Below are 19,418 nucleotides of genomic sequence, written 5' to 3'. Positions count from 1 at the left end.
TGGTGCTACACTTCCCTGCGCTTTAGCCTGAAGCACTTGGTTCACTTGTGCTTCTTTCATCCGAACGAGCCATGACACATTGTCCAAGCTGATACTGGTAGTTTGTGGGAGTTGGAAAGGACAAATTTTAACTGTTGTATTCCTGACGGAAAACACTTAGACTTGCTTGCATTATGGATTTAACCTTAAATATATTTCAGTGTGACATAAATGCAAGGTTGAATAATAGTTGTAGAATTCCAGAAAACCGGAACAAAAGCGACTGAACTGGCCATTCTTTAACATAGCTGAATTTAACTATATGCAAACTGCTATTTCCATGTGATGTTATCACTGAATGTGTATGCTATGTTAAGCTGTGTGCATGAATCTGCAAACTTAAAGGAGAATTCCGGTATGTGCAGTTTGAGCCCCCTTTCTGGGTTGTCTAGGATGAAATAGAGTGGTTGACACCGAAATTTTGACGATTGGTCCTGGCTCGGGTATTTGACTCATTTAGAATTGCCCCTGCCTGCGTTAGAATGGCTGGCTACGTGCATGCACAAACCTGTCCTTGAAACAACCCTAAACGTTCGCTTTCAGAAATGTGCAACTCACTGAGTGGTTAGTGGTGTTTGTTGTTCCAAATCAAGTATCGTAGCGAAATACAGTTTGTCATGTTTTATTTGCAATTTTGTAAATCGATTTCTGTTCATTCATTGATTCATTGATATTACTGCGCCACCGGAAAGGGGGGCTGTTTACGCTTGGTTGTAGTCTTTTCCCTCGGTTCTAGCCCTACTGTTGAGATGGAGAACCGAGCAAAAAGACTAGAACCAAACGGTACCACTACACTACAACTACACTAACCACTCGGTGAGTTGCACATTTCTGAAAAAGAACGTTTAGGGTTGTTTTAAGGACAGTGAATGTCCGTAGTCAGCCATTCTGTAGCAGGCAGGGGCGATTTTAAATACCCAAGACAGGACCAATCGTTAACATTTCAGTGTCAACCACTCTATTTCATCCTAGACAACCCAGAAAGGGGGCTCAAAGTGCAAAATACCGGAATTCTCCTTCAACTCAACTTCAGGGTTCACAAGCAATCCGTTGACCGGCAACATTTGGATATCTGCATCTGAAACACCCAGCTGTTGGTGCAAAGCAGGCATCCGTGAATGTAGTCTCTTATGTGGCCTTCACTGGAGTTCTCATCTGGAACTTTACAACAAAGTAAAGTACATTGACTTTGTCAATGGAAATAACAGTGGAACTACAAATGCGCACAGATTTTACTAATCCCAAATATACACACACAGATCCTTTTCCTGTCCATCCTCTCAAATATATTTAAGTAATGTATGGAACTGTGTAGAGAATGAAATTACTATTTGGTAATTAAATCTTCCAATTGAGTATTGGACATCTAGAGGGCTTCTGACTACTGTATTTGATCTGAACATGTACTATCATATCCATCCACCAGTCATTTAACATCTATTCCAAACTTTTATTTTTCTATTCCTATTCAGAACAATAAATTTAATATCTCCCAAGTGTAAAATAAAATCTGTTATTGATGGAAGATGGTTTATAATAGGATCCCCCTCTTCTCCAGCCTTGGTGCCCTCTCCACTCAGCAACCCCTTCACTTAATCCTCCTAAAAGATCCTTTTCATCAGTTAAGGTTTCTTGCCTTGCATGAACCAGCCTCCATGAGTCCGGTACTGCTATGTAAATTGTTCATTGCTGTAAACCAAATTCCCTATTGTAGATTTAATGTAACCGAGCACACCTATATGCCCCAGCTGCCCAGTGTGATTAAGATGCTCCAGGTATTGGAACTCATTATTTTGTGTGAAGGGGGTTGAGGAAACTTTAAACATTAAGTGGCAGCATAACCGATATTGAGCCTATTGTTAGAAGTGCTTTTGAAACTGAAGCAGTTCCCATGCATCTATTTTAGTAACCACCACCCCATCACTTCCCTCTTCAGGGATGTGTGCAAAGCAGTACAATAGTGAAACAGGGTAATTTCTCTATGAATGAGCATGAATGTGTGATTGCTGCTTTATTTTTTATTCATTTTTGATATTGCCTGTCAACATTGATATTATCTGAGAATTCATACAAAGTGTACATTTTACTTTTTTTAATTTATATCATATTTCAAGTCCTTGAAATATATAAGTGTATGTCCGCTCTTAAATTCCTTGAAATTGATGTTTAAAACCACTTAATTTTTTTTTGTTTTTTACTGGTTTGGTAGGAAGTATCTGATGTTGAACACATTTATTTATGATTTATTTTCCCTGTGTTACTTGTTATTATATAACTACCCCCGCCCCGCCCCCCCGCCCCCCGCCCCCCCAAAGGACCTGAATCCCTGTAATAAATTGATGTTGATGTTTAACTGTTGTCCCAGTTATGCTGTAGTTCCACACCCCTGGAAGGGCTGGCGTTTAGTCCGCTTGGCTCCAAAGAACGCAGAGGAAAGGTATATTGAACACCTTAGTATTAATGAGTGTATTAAAACCATGCCCACTGAAGGGAAGGGATGGAGTTGAGTCTTCCGGATTTCGTTCATCTTTACATTTGTAGCCGATTCTCTAGTTGTTTTAGATACAAACATCAGGCTATGACTTACGGGTCAGAACGCCCCAAAATTTTACACACAACCCCTTTAATAGTCCCTCTATTCATTCTCAAAATCTTCAACACGTAAACATGGGTTGTTTGGACTGTGACTTCACCAGGTCTGTCTGTAGAAGCTTCCCCCCCCCCCCCCCACCCCCAATACTGGGGGACTGAACTGTTGAACCTGTGTGAAGATACCACTGTGATACCACAATCATTTATTTTGGTTGTTAATTGTCTAATATGGTCCTGTTTAGTGGTTGCACGCCATCTCCTTAATATAACGATCCCAGTCCTATGCACTGGAATATGTTAATTGATTCCAGTACCTCTTGCCCATCTCTGTGCCAATTGTTATTTTGTGAACAGTGAATGTTTTGTTCTATATAGACTGTGTCTTGTCTTGAAAGCTTAGATGTTCTGTAGCTCACCTTGCTCCGTGTATTAAAATCAGATGACTCTTGTTTGAACTCCAATGTGTGTGTCCACTGTGTTCCAAAGGACACCTGATTGGTTGATGTACTTGGTCTAGTTGTTATGCTCATTTTGTTTTATATTTTAGAAACACAAACCTACCTTTATAGATGCCTCTCGGTAACAAAGGACACAGTGAGACAGCAAGTAAATTTCCTGACGCATAACTCAGTATTGGTGTTGGAGCCTGACAACGTTCTTTGTTGCCATTAGTTGTATTAGCATATTGGGTTTGAGAAATACACTTTATAAATACAATTTAGGGCTCACCGGGTAGAGTGCGTACCATTAAGGCCTAGTACTGATCGAAGCGACCCGGGTTTGAGTCCTGCCCGTGGTCCTTTGTTGCATGTCCTCCCATCTCTCTCCCATGCCTTTCTGTCTATCTCACTCTAATAAAGCATAAAAATACATCTTTAAAAAATATATACAATTTATTACTATTTAATGTAGGAAAGGTGTGTGTGTTGATCAATCATTTGAGCTGAAAACCTCAAGAGTGGTTCAAATGCCCCATGCAATCACACCATCACAAAAACCTTTATTCATGTTTGATTTTTTTTGTTTCTTTTAATCTAGAGTTCACTTAGGGCCGATAAGAAATCACTTTCTTACTGGCCCTCACAAACACAATCACAAATAAGTTGCCTTCGCACACTTTGTGCTTGGCACCTAATAAGTGCTAGTTACACAAGGGGTTTACTCAGCAATAGCCTGCACCGGCCAGCTCATGCACTGGCCTGTCTCTCTGTGTTAAAGCAAGTGAACCAGAGTGTTTCAGCTAACAATGAAGCTTGGAACCCGACCTCTGTAGCTCATCCATAAGCCCTGGAGTCTGGTTCTTCTCACACTCTGTTTCTCTCTCACTCTACCTCTTTGTGTGTCTCTCTCTCTATTTCTCTTCCTCTCTCCTTGTTTGGTTGTTCAACTCACACTGACAACCAAATAAAAAACAGCAGAAACCTTCTATCCAAAGTGGTTTACAGCAATGGTTAATGAAGGAGCAGTTGGGGTTGAACGGTGAATACAGAAAAAGAACATCAAAGGTCCCATGACATGCCACCAGGTGTGTTGTGATTATCTGAAATGAAAATGTTCTCATACAGAGGCAAGCGCATTTCCCTCACTTAATATTGTTTCTTAAATCATATCTACAGCACATTCATCCAGCAGGTCAGGGTTAAACAGTGACTAGAGACACGCTTCTTATTGTGGTGTTGACCAATCAGTGCCCCTTGCCTTGTCACAGTGTTGTCCAATAGAGTCGCTGGATTCAGTCCAGCATGGATAGATATCTGAGTAGAAAGTTTGGAGAAGGTCCTCACTGTCACCTGAGGCACACACACACACACACACACACACACACACACACACACACACACACACACACACACACACACACACACACACACACACACACACACACAATACATACAGACAAGTAGGGGAGAGATAGACAGCAAGGTAGCATTAGATGTAAGTGGAATTGAATTAATGGTTTGTCAACCACAATTGTACACATACAAACACACACACACACACACACACACACACACACACACACACACACACACACACAGTGCCGTACAGTGCCAGTGGTTTCTCTGTGTGTGAGCTCTCCACCCGCTCTGCTCTCCTGTTTGGTCCCAGAGTTCAGTGCTGTTGAGATGGTCCATCAGCTGGTGAAACACACAGAGCATCCCGTAAGGTCAGCCACTAGCTGCAGCAGCACATAGGAAGATAACCCATTATGGTCATACTTTAATTTACAGAGCAGGGATCCTTAACCTGCAGGCTGCTATAATGTAGGCCTACTCAGGTAGCTCCTTAGACCACATCCAACAGTACAGGAACTACCGACCATTGCCAATTCATTAATTCACATTTAGATTTCTAATCCTATTCATTCATTTTAAATCATGCATATTACTGAAGTTAAAATAGATTTCCGTACATTTTACATTTTAACATTTTAAGACAATCATATTTTGTCATGAATTAATCAAATATAAACTATTAATTATATTCCTTTCCAATTTTATTTCTAAATGGTTTTCATTATATTATATTATGTTTATATTGAATTTGTATTCTTATACTTTACAATCAGATGTAAAACCCTATTCATATTTGTTAATTGATATTGAATCTCAGAAGAAAAGCAAGGTCAAACAAACACAGGCCATTCAGACTATTACCTTAAACACTGCTTCAGTCTGCTCCTGCTGGTCGCTCCTTACCCCCCTCAGCTCTGCTCACAAACAAACCAAAATAAAAGGATTACACTAAAGCAAATAATGGTGCAATCATAACTTAAACCAACAACTCCAAGACCAACCACGTGCGTGTATGCTTGTACACGTGTTTAAAAACGTCTTTAAAAACTTTAAAACTACTACTTTGTGTTGAATGATGAGGTGCGGTGTGTGCTGTGTGATTGTGCAGTGTGTCTGTGAATTGTGTATGTTGGTTGATTGTGCAGTATGCGTGCTGCTTATGTTTGTTTGTTGATTGTGTCCCTGAAGCTACTGTAATGCCCTTTTAAATTGCCCCTTGGGGACAAATAAAGTGCTTTGAAGTTGAAGTTCAAAGCAAGACCCCAATGAACTTTCATTTTTGGACGAGAGGGCCGCCTCGCTACGCCTAAGGGTGGTGGGGGGAAAAACTCTGACTGTTGCTTGTGCGTATACACCGAAGAGCAGTTCAGAGTACTCTGCCTTCTTGGAGACCCTGAATGGCGTCCTGTATGGGGCTCCAGTAGGGGACTCCGTAGTTCTGCTGGGAGACTTTAACACCCACGTGGGCACCGATGGAGACACCTGGAGAGGCGTGGTGGGGAGGACGGCCTCCCTGATCTAAACCTGAACGGTCGTTTGTTATTGGACTTCTGTGCTAGTCATGGATTGTCTATAACGAACACCATGTTTGAACATAAGGGTGCTCATAAGTGTACCTGGTACCAGAGTACCCTAGGCCGAAGATCGATGATAGATTTCATGATCGTGTCAGCTGATCTGAGCCTTATGTTTTGGACACTCGGGTGAAGAGACGGGCGGAACTGTCAACCGAACACCATCTGGTGGTGAGTTGGATCAGGGAATGGGGGAAGATTCTGGACAGACCTGGTAAGCCCAAACGGGTAGTGCGGGTGAATTGGGAACGTCTGGAGGAGGCCCCTGTCCTAGGGATTTTGAACTCACACCTCTGGCGGAGCTTTTCTGGCATCCCTGTGGAGGTTTGGGGCATTGAGCCGGAGTGGGCAATGTTCAAAGCCTCCATTGCTGAAGTTGCGGCGGTGAGCTGTGGCCTCAGGGTCTTAGGTTCCTTAAGGGGCGGTAACCCTCGGACACCGTGGTGGACACCGGTGGTCAGGGAAGCCGTCCGACTGAAGAAGGAGGCCTTCCGGGATATGTTATACTGGAGGACTCCTGATGCAGTTGCAGGGTACCGACAGGCTCGAAGATCTGCAGCCGCTGCGGTGTCGTAGGCTAAGCAGCAGGTGTGGGAGAAGTTTGTGTTTCTGGAAGACCATCCGGCACCTCAGGAGGGGAAAACGGGGAACCATCCAAGCTGTGTACAGTAAGGATGGGACTCTGTTGACCTCAACTGAGGAGGTAGTCGAACGCTGGAAGGACCACTTTGAGGAACTCCTGAATCCGACTAACACTCCCTCTACTGCTTTTTGCAGATGATGTGGTCCTGATGGCATCATCGGCCTGTGATTCAGCACTCACTGGATCGGCTGAAAGCCAAGTGTGAAGCGGCTGGGATGAGGATCAGCACCACTAAATCTGAGCAGGAAACCGGTGGATTGCCTACTTCGGGTAGGAAATGAGTCCTTAGCCGGAGTTAAGGAGTTCAAGTACCTCCGGGTCTTGTTCGCGAGTGAGGGTACGATGGAGCGTGAGATTGGCCGGAGAATCGGAGCAGCGGGGGAGGTATTGCGTTCGCTTTACCGCACCGTTTCGACGAAAAGAGAGCTGAGCTGCAAGGCAAAGCTCTCGATGTACCGGTCGACCTTCCTTCCTATCCTCACCGATGGTCATGAGGGATGGGTAATGACCGAAAGGACGAGATTGCGGGTACAAGCGGCCGAGATGGGTTTTCTCAGGAAGGTGGCTGGCGTCTCCCTTAGGGATAGGGTGAGAAGCTCAGCCAACTCGGATTACAGCCGCTGCTCCTCTGCTTAGAAAGGAGTCAGTGGTTCATCTGGTTAGGATGCCCACTGGCAGGCACGACCAGTGGGGAGGAGACCTCGGGGAAGACCCAGGACTAGGTGGAGAGATTATATCTCAACACTGGCCTGGGAACGCCTCGGGATCCCCTCGTCAGAGCTGGTCAATGTGGCCCGGGAAAGGGAAGTCTGGGGCCCCCTGCTTGAGCTGCTGCCCCCGCGACCCGACCCCGGATAAGCGGATGACGACGATGATGATGATGATAATTATGAGCTAACCATGCTTCTCACAAAAATGTGTGTAGTAGTACCATGTGCTGTCATGGTCTTGTGTGTCATGTCATTTGTCTGTCCTCACCCAGGGCAGAGGGGTTCCTCTCGGCTGGGTTTGGATTGGTGGAGGGCGATGGGGGGGCGGGGGTAGGTCGGACAGCTTGTGTCTCATTGGTGCTCCTGGCTGCCACAAATGTACGTCCCGCTGTATATCCAACAGACAACTGCGTCCCTGGGGACGAAGAGAGAACATTCCCTCACTAAACGTTTCCTAAACATGTTTTTGGTAGAGATTAAGATTCAATAACCACCTGTCAGCTACAAGTGAGTGAAATACGATGTTTCTACTTAACTGCGCCTGCTTATGTACGTGCCAATTCAGACACCTGTTTGACACCTAGAAAGAAGGTACTGGGTTCGATCCCCAGTGGTTATGCTCCTCATACACCTATCTGTATTTACATTGACATGTAGCAGATGCCTTCATCCAACAAGATGGACAGGTTTACCATTTATATAAATAAATATGTTGTATAAAACCTGTCTGTCCAACCTGTGTTGTGCGTGTGAGTGCGTGGCACCATGCGGTACACCCTGGATGCAAGCTGTCCTCTTTTGTGGCTGCGGTCCTGCAGCTCGCAGACGTCGGTCAGGGAGTTGAGCGCACAGCGGAAGTTGGCCTTCCACGTCTTGGGGTCAGGTTTGTCCTTGCCTAGCCGGTAGCGCCCTGACGTACACATGCACACGCACCCACATACGTACTCACACACACACACACACACACACACACGCACGTACACACACACACACACGCACGCACACGCACACATGCGCATGCATGCACTCACACGCACAAATACATGTACATAAATACACTGTGACCCTTGTCCTATCTTGTCATGGGAAATGCTTGGCCAAAAATCCACAGTTTTATCAGATTGTACAACTACAGTACCAAAAAGCACCTAGATATATAACCAACATATATATTTTTAATGCTGTCTTTGGGGGCTTTCTTCCAAGACCTTTCATCAGTAGTTGTGTTGTAATTAAATGTGTTTAGTGTTTATTTTGGTAGTTATCAGTCAGAGTGTGAGAGACATTAATGCTGGGGTAACCTTAGAGCAAAGATGCTCTTCAGGTCCCAAGCCACTCTGTGCCACTGCCTTCTCCTTACAGACGGTCAGGTTTCACAGAAAACCGCCAACACCCTCTAGGGTCTTCAGTGTAGCCATAAACACGCACACACGGCATGCATACATTGACATTAAGACAGGTGTGTGTGTGTGTGTGTGTGTGTGTGTGAGACCATCTTACCTGTTGTGTGTGTGTGTGTGTGTGTGTGTGTGTGTGTGTGTGTGTGTGTGTGTGTGTGTGTGTGTGTGTGTGTGTGTGTGTGTGTGTGTGTGTGAGACCATCCTACCTGTTTGTGTGTGTGTGTGTGTGTGTGTGTGTGTGTGTGTGTGTGTGTGTGTGTGTGTGTGTGTGTGTGTGTGTGTGCGGTGTGTGTGTGTGTGTGTGTGTGTGTGTGTGTGTGTGTGTGTGTGTGTGTGTACCAGTGTGCATGGCCCAGCTCCTGAACAGCGTGGCGTCTTGGTCGATACTCCAGCCGTGACGAGCGGCGTGTCTCCAGGGGATCTGGAAGATCTGGGCTGACTAAAACACACACACACACACACACACACACACACACACACACACACACACACACACACACACACACACACACACACACACACACACACACACACACACACAGTAAAGTATGTGTGTTTGAGTTTGCTGTAAATAATGCATTCAATTTAGTCATTACATTTTCCCAAAGATACTCAGAAACCCGGCTTGTCTGCTTCATCAACAAACTGGAAGCCACTTGCGGACACTTTGAATCTCAGCCGGGCAAAGGTAGGCTGGGGAGCCAATAACCTGCCTGACTCCAAGAGCTTCCTAGAGGAAGATCACAAGGGGTACGACACTATAGTCTAGTGGCTAGGGTGTATTTCGACTGCCAGTCGAGAGGTTCTGGGTTCGATCCCCAATGTCTACAGTCTACCTGTAGGCATGCTGCAGCAAGATGCCCCGACCTCTACTGCTCCTTAAGGGCATGCATTGGAATTCAGTGTAAGTCATTTGGATAAACAGAAGCTGGGGGATCACCTGGTCCAGCCAGGTGACTCCTGGGTATTTCCCGGACTCAATCTGCTCCTCAAGCCACGGCCTCAGGCGAAGCCGACCTGACCTGTGCATCCTGCGCACACACACACACACACACACACACGATAACACACACACACACACACACACACACACACACACACACACATTATGATACAAACAAAACTAAATTATTGTTCTCTCTCTTATCCCATTTACTATTGATAATAGAATAGTATAATACACACACATAAAGTCTATAGAAATCACCTGGCAGGTAGAAAAAATAACCGGCTTCTGCCAGAATCCGGCTTTGTCCTTTTCCACGTCCTTCAAAGCCTCTCACCCCTCTACAGAAACCTTAGTTGATGCGGAACAGACACTGAATCTCAGCCGTAGTGGGCTACAGGTAAGCTCCTTCACGTGAATTCCGGTATAGGTGAGAAACCCCACAGGTTCAGGTGGTGCTGGACCACTGGCCACTCGTCTTCAGGTGTACAGGTATATAACTCCTACACTTGAAATGAGGGGCGTGTCAAGAGGTGCTTTTGGCAAGGTACGGAATATCTTGCATCTCACTGTGAACACTAGCGTGTGATAGAGTCATCCACTTGGAAATCATTTTTTTCAATACCTGGAACCATGCCATAAGAAGAGGCCAGGCATGAAGCCTTATTTTTAAGTAGATACAACATAATGAATATTAAGGGCATGTTATCCATTATGTGTAGTGTGGTCGGTCCAAAATAATTATTTGAGTTTTATAATTTCATAGCAGTTTTACTATTTCTGTTGAAATATATGTTTATATGTACAACAACAATACAACTGTGTAATTATGAATGAGATAATAATTATAATAATTAATTAATAATTCTGCCAGCTCTGTGCAGGGCTTTCACAATAAACAGGTTGGTATGTATCTGGATGATGATTTGTCCCATTCCCAATACTGTTCAACTACAGGTATTGAATGAAAAAGGCATAACACCCTGTGTTATTCTCTACACATAGTTTTTAACATGGTTGTTAAATCCAGGTTCCAATCATATTGATCAAAGGACACTCAAAGCTTGGTATTGTAATGGCAGTTATAAGTTAACTATTTTTTTTATCTTGTAGTCCCTGTTGTACTACAATAAAATATATTTGAATGGATAAGATACAAGTATATTTAATCAACTAAACTACCTACAATAGGTATTCCTCATGGTTTGCCCTCTCAAAGGCTGAGTGGAAGTTCTCTCCCCAGGACTGGAAGATGAAAAGGAGTCATTGTAGGAATAGTGATAGTGATCACATGAACTAAGTTCATAGGGGAGACAGTGAGTGTAATAATTACATTCATGTGTCCTTCATTTCCATAACTCTGCCTCATCTGACTCTTTTCCACACTATGCCTTTGATATATTCACAGTATAAACTACAACTTCTTGCTGGAGATTCACCTGAAAGATATTATTTTGTTGAAGTGCACCATTGGGATATTTCAGAACATCAAACATCATATTATACATCAAATAGGCTACTGCTATAAAGTAGGCCTAGTGTTTATTGATTTGCCTTATTGACTAAAATTGCCTAATACAATCAGATACTGTATTAAAATGATAGATAATGCAGTAGGCCTTTAAATACTGTGGGAAATCTGTTCCCAAAAGCTAAATTCAACTCGCCTAACGTTGCCATTTCATACCACGAAGATGCCAAATGAACCGCGTAGTGAGGCAAATATTGATGTAGGCCTATGTAGCCTATATTACAAAATATAAATGCATTTTTCTTTTTTTGGCTGATCCAATTATAGATTTTCCATTTATTTTTATAGATCATAACATTTATGTACGTTAAAAAGAAAATTACGAAATACTACAGTTCGCAGCCGGTCTCGTAAATGAGGCAAGTTTGGTCAAGTTTGGTCCACATACAGTGTAATGGTATTGGATGTGGGCGGGGCTGGACCTTCCAATCCGGATGTGGGCGTGGTTGGACGCCCAATTCCGCCTTCCCGCAGCCGGTAGTACTTGAAAAAGGGGGCATGTTGAACTCTATGCAGATTCTTCCTGAAAGGCTCTGGGCTTACCTACAGGTCTATTAGCCGCAAGTTTTTCTCTAAAAATCAGCACTGTTGATGTTACTATCCTTACCAGGAAATGGGTAAAGAAAAGTATAATTTCATTGTCATTTTATCGTAAAAGTGTTACGGATGTTCGTCAATGCTAGTGCCAGGGTCTATTTTCTTGTCCCATATGATAATCTGGCCGTCTGGAGTCCCATCTAACTCAGTTGGAGATGGTTGTACCTTCATCGGGATATGCTTACAGTCGATACTTTGATTTCACTACATGCGAAGATTGTAAGGACGGAACCACACAGCTATCGACTTTATTATCGTTGCTTATCGTTGTTTTCAAACGTAAAAGTCGATAGCCATGTTTGTTTCCGTCTATGCTTTTCCTGATTTAAGTGCAATCGGAGAATCGATCAGTCAGATGAGCATCTATCATAAGAGAGACATTCCAATGGCTAGAATAGCACATTTGATAAAAAACCGGTCTATGGGTTTCACTGGGACATAATTAATTCGATTGGACTGGCCGATATAAAAGCTGTAGTTCTCGATATGTCATTCATTGCATTCCAGACTGTAGTGTTGCAGGTGATGGGACAGATGGCAGCACACTGGAGTTCAGCACAGCGCCCTAGGTGCCTTATGTGATGTGTGTGAACATTAGCAACCTAGGAAAAGCAACTTTACTGTCTTGAGATTCCGGTTAGAATCTTTCTCACGTCAATGTTTTAGAATAACCTTTACACTTTTTGATATATGTTGGCTAAATATTGTTGGAATAGTTTAATCTCATAATTACAATGCCAATACCACTGCGAGGGTAAGCACATAATGGCATCTAGCTCATATGACTGACGGTTTTGTGTACGACGGTTAATGTCCGTGACACATGACATACTAGTGATACATACTGTCACTTCTTTATGGCCACACGATGTCCCATGTATACAATCATGAAGCTTATTCCATGCCCATGTCCCAACAGTTCTGGGGCAAAGTCATCAAAGATTTATCCAGACCATGATGGTCAGGGGTATCGTAAACGAACAGGAAGCCAAGACGCTCCATCATCACTGCTGTGATGTCCACAAAGGTAGGTTCAGGTGCAGTTGTCATAACGAGCAGTCCGTATTCTATGCACTACTATAGACTCACCTAGGCTGAGGCTAATGAATGATGCTGTTATCCCGGTCTACCCCTACATGATTTCTGTTCTCTTAGTCACTATGAGCGGTGTCTACCAGCAGTCCTAAGAGCAAGAAGAATGAAAACATTACAAGAAGAACCGTAACAAATGCAAGGTGAAATGACAATTCAAATTTGATTTGAAATTTTTGGATATTGCTTTATCAAATTATTTGAATAAGAACTCCATATGTATTCTCCTTGACTTTATTGTTGTTCTTCTTGGCATGTTATTCTTCTGGCTCCAGGGACTGTTAGTAGTTGTACACGGTTAATAGGAAGTAAGAGAAAGGAGAGTGTATTGCAGTAGCTTGGGCGAACGCTACAGTTCTTCAGTAAAGTGCTTTACAAAGGGCACAGCCCTAAGAATTGCTTGTGTTAAAAGGGTGCTATAGAAACAATGGAGCTTTGCATTGCCTCACATTACCTCAATCTTGGGCTTCTTTTTTTCCTGTGATGCTCACCACATTAAGTACTAAATAACAAAATGTGTTCCTGCAGAGCACTATGTTGCAGACAAACTCGAAGAGTTCATCCAGGTTGTCAATTCTAAGCTGGAGCCCATGAACATGGCCATCAGGACGCGTTCTTCAGAGGACGACGGCATGCAGTACTACGCGCTGGTTAGTATCTAAATTGTACTACTAGTACTACGCTCTGGTTAGTCCCTACAAAGTTCTACTAGTACTACGCTCTGGTTAGTCCCTACATAGTACTATTCACTGGCACCATCTCTAGGGGGGGCACAAGGTTTCTTCACCCAGTTCAGTATGTACACTACTAGTGCTACGCTCTAAATCACAGTGGGTGATCATGGGTGATGGGTGGTCATAATGGCCAAGATATTCACAACTATAACAAATGGATAAACAGTGGAGGAAATAATTATTTGATCCCCCACTGATTTTGCAAGTTTGCCCACTGACAAAGAATTGAACGGTCTATCATTTTAAAGATAGGTTTATTGCAACAGTTAGAGACAGAATCTCAAAAAAATTCCAGAAAATCACAATAAATAAAATATATTAATTGTTTTGCATTTCATTGAGTGAAATAGGTATTTGATCCCCTATCAAAACATTGCTTCGTACTTGGTGGAGAAACCCTTGTTGGCAAGAACAGAGGTCAGACGTTTCTTGTAGTTGATGACCAAGTTTGCACACATCTCAGGAGGAATTTTGGACCACTCCCCTTTGCAGATCCTCTCCAAATCGTTAAGGTTTCGAGGCTGTTGCTTTGCAACTCGAAGCTTCAGCTCCCTCCACAGATTGTCTATGGGATTAAGGTGTGGAGACTAGGCTAGGCCACTCCACGACCTTAATGTGCTTCTTCTTGAGCCACTCCTTTGTTGCCTTTGCTGTATGTTTTGGGTCATTGTCTTGCTGGAAGACCCATCCACAACCCATTTTTTTCACTAGTAGAAAAGATGGGTGACCTGCTCCACTACCAGTATAGCTTTAAAGTAAAGCTAGAACGAGATTCAAAATGGATGCTTCCTGTGTGCTTTAGCTTGCCTCGTCTGGCCCTTCCGGCTGGATGTGTGACCATCACTGGCCACTAAAGTAGTGTTAATTACTGTGGTCTTCATCAGAGTCAGTTTAATCCCTTCAGGGTGACTGATGTTCAATGGCTAAAATAAGATTCAACAGGGCTTTTATTCAAACTATTAAAAGAGGAACACCACAGGATAATGCGTCGTGTTGGTTCCCTTCTCTTTAGGTCAATACAGCGAACACAGAACTCACACGGATGTCTTCCGACTACGCCGACAATGAGTTGGAACTCTTCAGGCGAACGGTAGGTTCAGTCCCTCATATGCTCTTCCCGCATGATGGTTAATAATGCTGACAGACGGGCAACAACATCCCGATTCCGAACATGAAGCGCTCCTCAGCTAAAAGGAACTTAGTTAATGTTGTGTTGATTGATGACCGTTTGCACCATTGCACGATCACGATTCGTTTGAGAATGAGAACGAGGGAGGAGCTGAGTCTGACCGACTCAGTGACTGAGAACCATGATTCACCACTACCGGAAACGCAACTGAACGAACGAACAATTCCAACGACTCTTCTTGGTGAACTGACCGACGCAAACTGATTCAAACAAATCATGAAATGCACCACTAAGCGACACACAAGGCGAAACGCTGATCCGTGGACTCCAGCCACGCTGGACACAACTTAACTTCGAGTGATTATTCCCGTTTGCAGCCGCTGGCCAATCAGTTGTCAGCAGCCTGTTAACGTCATACAAAAGTACCTGCTCGGCTCGCTTGGAACCTCGACGGAGGTGCTACAAAAAAAAGTACCAGGTACTTTTTTTGGCGATGGAAACGCAAAAAAAAAGCGGGGCGAGTTGAGCTGGTACTGTCGGTGGAAAAGGGGCATGAGAGGAGTTGCTATAGATTACATTGTACGTATGTGCGATGACAATCAATGGACTCTGAATCAAACTCCTGACCCAATAGAGGTTGAGCGAGCGCGGAAACTCTAGTCTGTTTAACATCCAAATATTTTCCTCGATCTTGATATAACCCTTCTATTGTGATGTGTGCGCTACATGATCAAATAACCTTAAATGTTTCTTATTGACTACTTTATGATCAGCTGGACCTGATCATGACCTCGGACAGAAGCATGGCGTCCTCGACAGACATCCTGAACAGCGCAGATAGTCTACAGACCCGGAAACTGACAAAGAGTGCTGCAGAGTGCCTGCTTAAACGCCTGGTGTCCGATGACTGGCTCGTAGAGGTGTGTGTGTGTGTGTGTGTGTGTGTGTGTGAGAAAGGCCACACACCCATGCTAGATGTTGATATCGATATATTAAGGAGCAGGTTAATTTTATGTCCCAGGAGTGCCGTTGTAAACTTTTTGGGGATTATTTTGCTGATGTGATATGATTTATATCCCCGATGTGTCATTAAGAAAATATTTATTTACTATGATGACGTTGATGTTCACCAGAAATAGAAGTACCTCTGTCAGTTTCTTCTACTTTCAATGCTTAGGTCACTAGAATATTAATAATGACGCTCAATGATAACTTTGATATTAGTTCAAAGTTTCGTAATGCCAGTTTAGATCCTACCCACCCTTTTGCTGTGCTCTATGCGACGTTCACGTTCGTTTTTTTTGTACGCTTGGTTGCTGTAGAAACGAGGAGACTACACCTTGTCGACGCGGTGCGTCATGGAGATGGAGCCATACATCCGGACCATGTATGACGAGGAGCAGGTGAAGGTGTGCTCCGTGTGTCACTGTCTGGCCTTCAAGGTGAACACCTGCCGCCTCTGAGCTCTGCACCGGGGACTGGGGAGGGGATAGCTGACATTATATGACATAATAAGGTTAGGGCAGGGTGTTACTACCAGTTGCCACAGTTAGAAGCTAATCATTTATTTTACTATGTAAAGTGTCTTTGAGACTCTTATTATTAGTCTAGTGTCCATTGTCTCCAGACTAGTTTGTAGGCATCTCGCAGGTGACAAGAAGCCCTAACTTCTACCTGCTCCTATGAACAATTTAAATGTCACTCTGGATAAAAGTATCTACTAAATTACAATATGGTTTATTTGGTCATTTTAGAAGAGTGTGTTGTTCTGTTTGTCCTGCAGTGCCAGATATGTGCGAACCCTGTGTGCACCGTAAAGATCCACTACCCGTGTGCCATGAAATACTTCAAGAAGAAACCGGTACAGAAATGTCCGGGCTGCAGTGAGCTTTGGCCTAATAAAGACAGAGGTAACTCCTACACACCTTGATTGATCCAGTTTCATAGTATTAGAGTATTCTAAGGTAACCCTTGAGATTGCGGTTTTCACTCACTCGCAACTCTGGTTGTGTCGCTAGAAGCCGAGACGTGCGCGCAAACACACACACGGATCTGCCCACTTCCTTAAATTCCTTCTTTTTTTTTTGATATCAGGCTAAAGCTTCACTCAACGGATTCGGAATGTTTAAATTGGTGCATCGACCGATTCTTGGTCATGTTAAATAGATTCAGTGGCCCACATATCAATGTAGTCGCATCTGTGTTCATCCAACCGGACCTGAATCGTTACACCCCTAATATATATCCAAAAACGATCGGATAGCCCAGCCTTTGGAATCTTTTATTTAAGGAAACAACATATTTTCACTTTTTTTTTTCACCTTTTTAAAATAAACTTGTTCGAACCAAAGTTTTTATTGACTTTTGTGCCAAGTTATTTCACATGAAGTAAAATATCTAGCTGTTTACTTATTTCTCAATGTGTAAAACAGTGCAGTTAATAATATAAATGTTACTCAGCTAGGCTCCTGGAAGTTGAACCGACAGGTGTTTGACCAGGAATGAGACTGGAATGAGAGTGTACTTATTTATTTTCAATGCCATCAAGCCAACACATAACTTTGCAACCTGTAAATAGTTTGAGGAAAACACAGATATAAAGAGTTTTCAGTCAGAAGCCTGAATTTATCTGTAAAGGAATTGTGTTGGAAAGTACTGGCATACTAGTACTGGCATGCCCCGATAAATGTAGTACATTCATCTGGCTAGTTTGTCTAGATAAAATAAAACATTGACCTAGTTCAAATTACCCACATTACTACATTCTAACCCCAACCCTTTACTAAAGACACTGGTGAAATAAACACTTCTGAACCCTACCAGGTGCAGTTGTCACGATTCATCCATGATCTGTCTATAAAGGAAACGACATCCAACAGAGAAAAGAGATGCATACTCCAGGCAGACTTATAGTCCTTAATACAATAACAATTTTAACAGTACTTAGTTTAATTGACAAAATACTAATTTAAAAAATACAATGACAGAAAATACAAATTTAAAAAATACAAGTTATTTGTAAGAACCCGAATTGTTACCCCCTTTATTTATATTGTCATATCTTGTTCCCCAGTACCTACATAAGAGTAATGTTACATACTAGGGATGTGAATAACTCAAATTATTCATGGTAGTATAATCGATTATTCGATGTGTGCCGACAGCCACAAAGGCAGCCATGGATCATCGGCAATTCATTTCTCTACCACGAAAAAGAACTAACCGTATTCTGGTATAAATCTTCACAAATTTCAACTTTTGTAAACGTCCTAGGTAACCTACGCAATGCGCTGTTGAATGACATCATAAAATATTGATACTTGTATATGTTTTTTCTGTTTGTAATATTAATAATAATAGTGCTACAGAACCAACATAAGTTCAGTCTGTTTATTTGTGTTTAATTGAATGGGGGGAAAATGTAAAAAATTGGCTTTGACCCTCGATTATTTGTTCCAGAGGGTACATATATTGCCGCTTTTCCACCGCCAGTACCTACTCGACTCGACTATACTGACCCATCGTTACATACAGTATACAGTACATACTGTACTCGTACACCGTTATTACTAAAGATTACGCCGTAATTCTGGCAGAATTATACAGTATCTTGCAGACTTTAATATAAAGCTTAAAACTTATTTACATAAAGTATGTATTTATATCCGTTTTTGTCATTGCTTTCTTTCAGAGTGCAGACAATTTGGCTCTCAGCGTCACAGATGAATGCTGTCTACTGAAATATTTCTTTGGTTTCCTGGAGTAACAATATTAATGACAATGATTAGTTTCAGTTTATCTTCATCACCAAGGGTGATGGAGTTAACCTTTTTGTGAAAATTTGTTAAATTGAACCATCCATTTCATTTAGTCACTGTTATACCATTTTAATGACGCCTCCGTTGGACAACTAAAACAATGTCTTGTTTTACCTTGATATTAAACATTTCTCTTGGATGATGCCTTGTATGTCTTTTATTACTAACAAATCTCATAAAAGCTGAGTGTCGACACCTTACCCTAAATGCCCCATACTGGCTGGCCGACTCCTCCATCACCGTGTGTATTAATGGTTGGAAGTAGCTTTGGATAAAAGCGTTTGCTGAATGCCCTTAATGTCGATGTATAGAGCGAAAAATTACTTTTTTTTATTTCACGATTATATTCAGAAAAAGAGTTTATAAAGCAGAGATATATATTTTAATTGAAGACTTAATTAAATCACATATTCTCGCTGAATTCTGAGAAACTTTTAACATGATGTAAAGTTTTTATGATCCTTTCTTAATTCAATTTAAAGCTCTAAAATGGAGCCTATAATGAAAGCACATACAAACGCATCACCAGCACCGGCGCTCCGCACACGCAGAACACTGCGCGTAGGGCACCAAGTGTCTGGGGGGGCACCAAAAAAATCTGTTTATCACTGTTGGATCGAGTTTGTTTACTACTGTTGGTGGTAGACTAGCCGACAGCCACTAAATCTAATAACCAATCGGAGGAGAGCCTGCCGCCGAATCTAATAACCAATCGGAGGAGAGCACTTCTAACCAATCAGCGGCGAAAAAGGCGGTACGTTCCCCTACCATCCTACGGAAAAAAGATTCGCCGCCGGCGCTGGGTCTGCCAGTACTC

The 19,418-nt window shown here is 42.7% G+C and overlaps 2 protein-coding genes across 2 annotated transcripts; one reads left to right on the top strand and one right to left on the bottom strand.

The window, feature by feature from the left end:
- Positions 1–2,674: 2,674 nt before the first annotated feature.
- Positions 2,675–9,784, bottom strand: irf1a (interferon regulatory factor 1a; the record flags this gene model as incomplete). The annotated part of the gene is made up of 7 exons (XM_084476366.1): positions 2,675–2,691; positions 4,679–4,769; positions 5,289–5,341; positions 7,623–7,769; positions 8,091–8,264; positions 9,094–9,193; positions 9,695–9,784. 7 exons carry the CDS (start codon positions 9,782–9,784, stop codon positions 2,675–2,677), a joined length of 672 nt encoding a protein of 223 aa, XP_084332492.1.
- Positions 9,785–11,717: 1,933 nt separating this feature from the next.
- Positions 11,718–18,730, top strand: nsmce1 (NSE1 component of SMC5/6 complex). The gene is made up of 8 exons (XM_084475968.1): positions 11,718–11,848; positions 12,748–12,855; positions 13,449–13,570; positions 14,667–14,744; positions 15,557–15,703; positions 16,106–16,225; positions 16,567–16,693; positions 18,475–18,730. The coding sequence occupies exons 1-8, from the start codon at positions 11,845–11,847 to the stop codon at positions 18,507–18,509; spliced, it is 741 nt and encodes a 246-aa protein (XP_084332094.1). The 5' UTR covers positions 11,718–11,844; the 3' UTR covers positions 18,510–18,730.
- The last annotated feature ends 688 nt before the right edge of the window (positions 18,731–19,418 follow it).

The sequence above is a fragment of the Micromesistius poutassou genome, assembly GCF_964030765.1.
Source record: "Micromesistius poutassou genome assembly, chromosome: 12".
Lineage (NCBI taxonomy): Eukaryota > Metazoa > Chordata > Actinopteri > Gadiformes > Gadidae > Micromesistius > Micromesistius poutassou.
Note: the sequence above shows the minus strand (reverse complement) of the source record. Positions and strands in the feature narration are given on the sequence as shown.

Coding starts and splice junctions, on each gene's coding strand:
- nsmce1 (XM_084475968.1), top strand. Junction 15,704..16,105: donor CCGATGACTGGCTCGTAGAG/GTGTGTGTGTGT, acceptor TGGTTGCTGTAG/AAACGAGGAGACTACACCTT. Junction 16,226..16,566: donor GTCACTGTCTGGCCTTCAAG/GTGAACACCTGC, acceptor TTTGTCCTGCAG/TGCCAGATATGTGCGAACCC.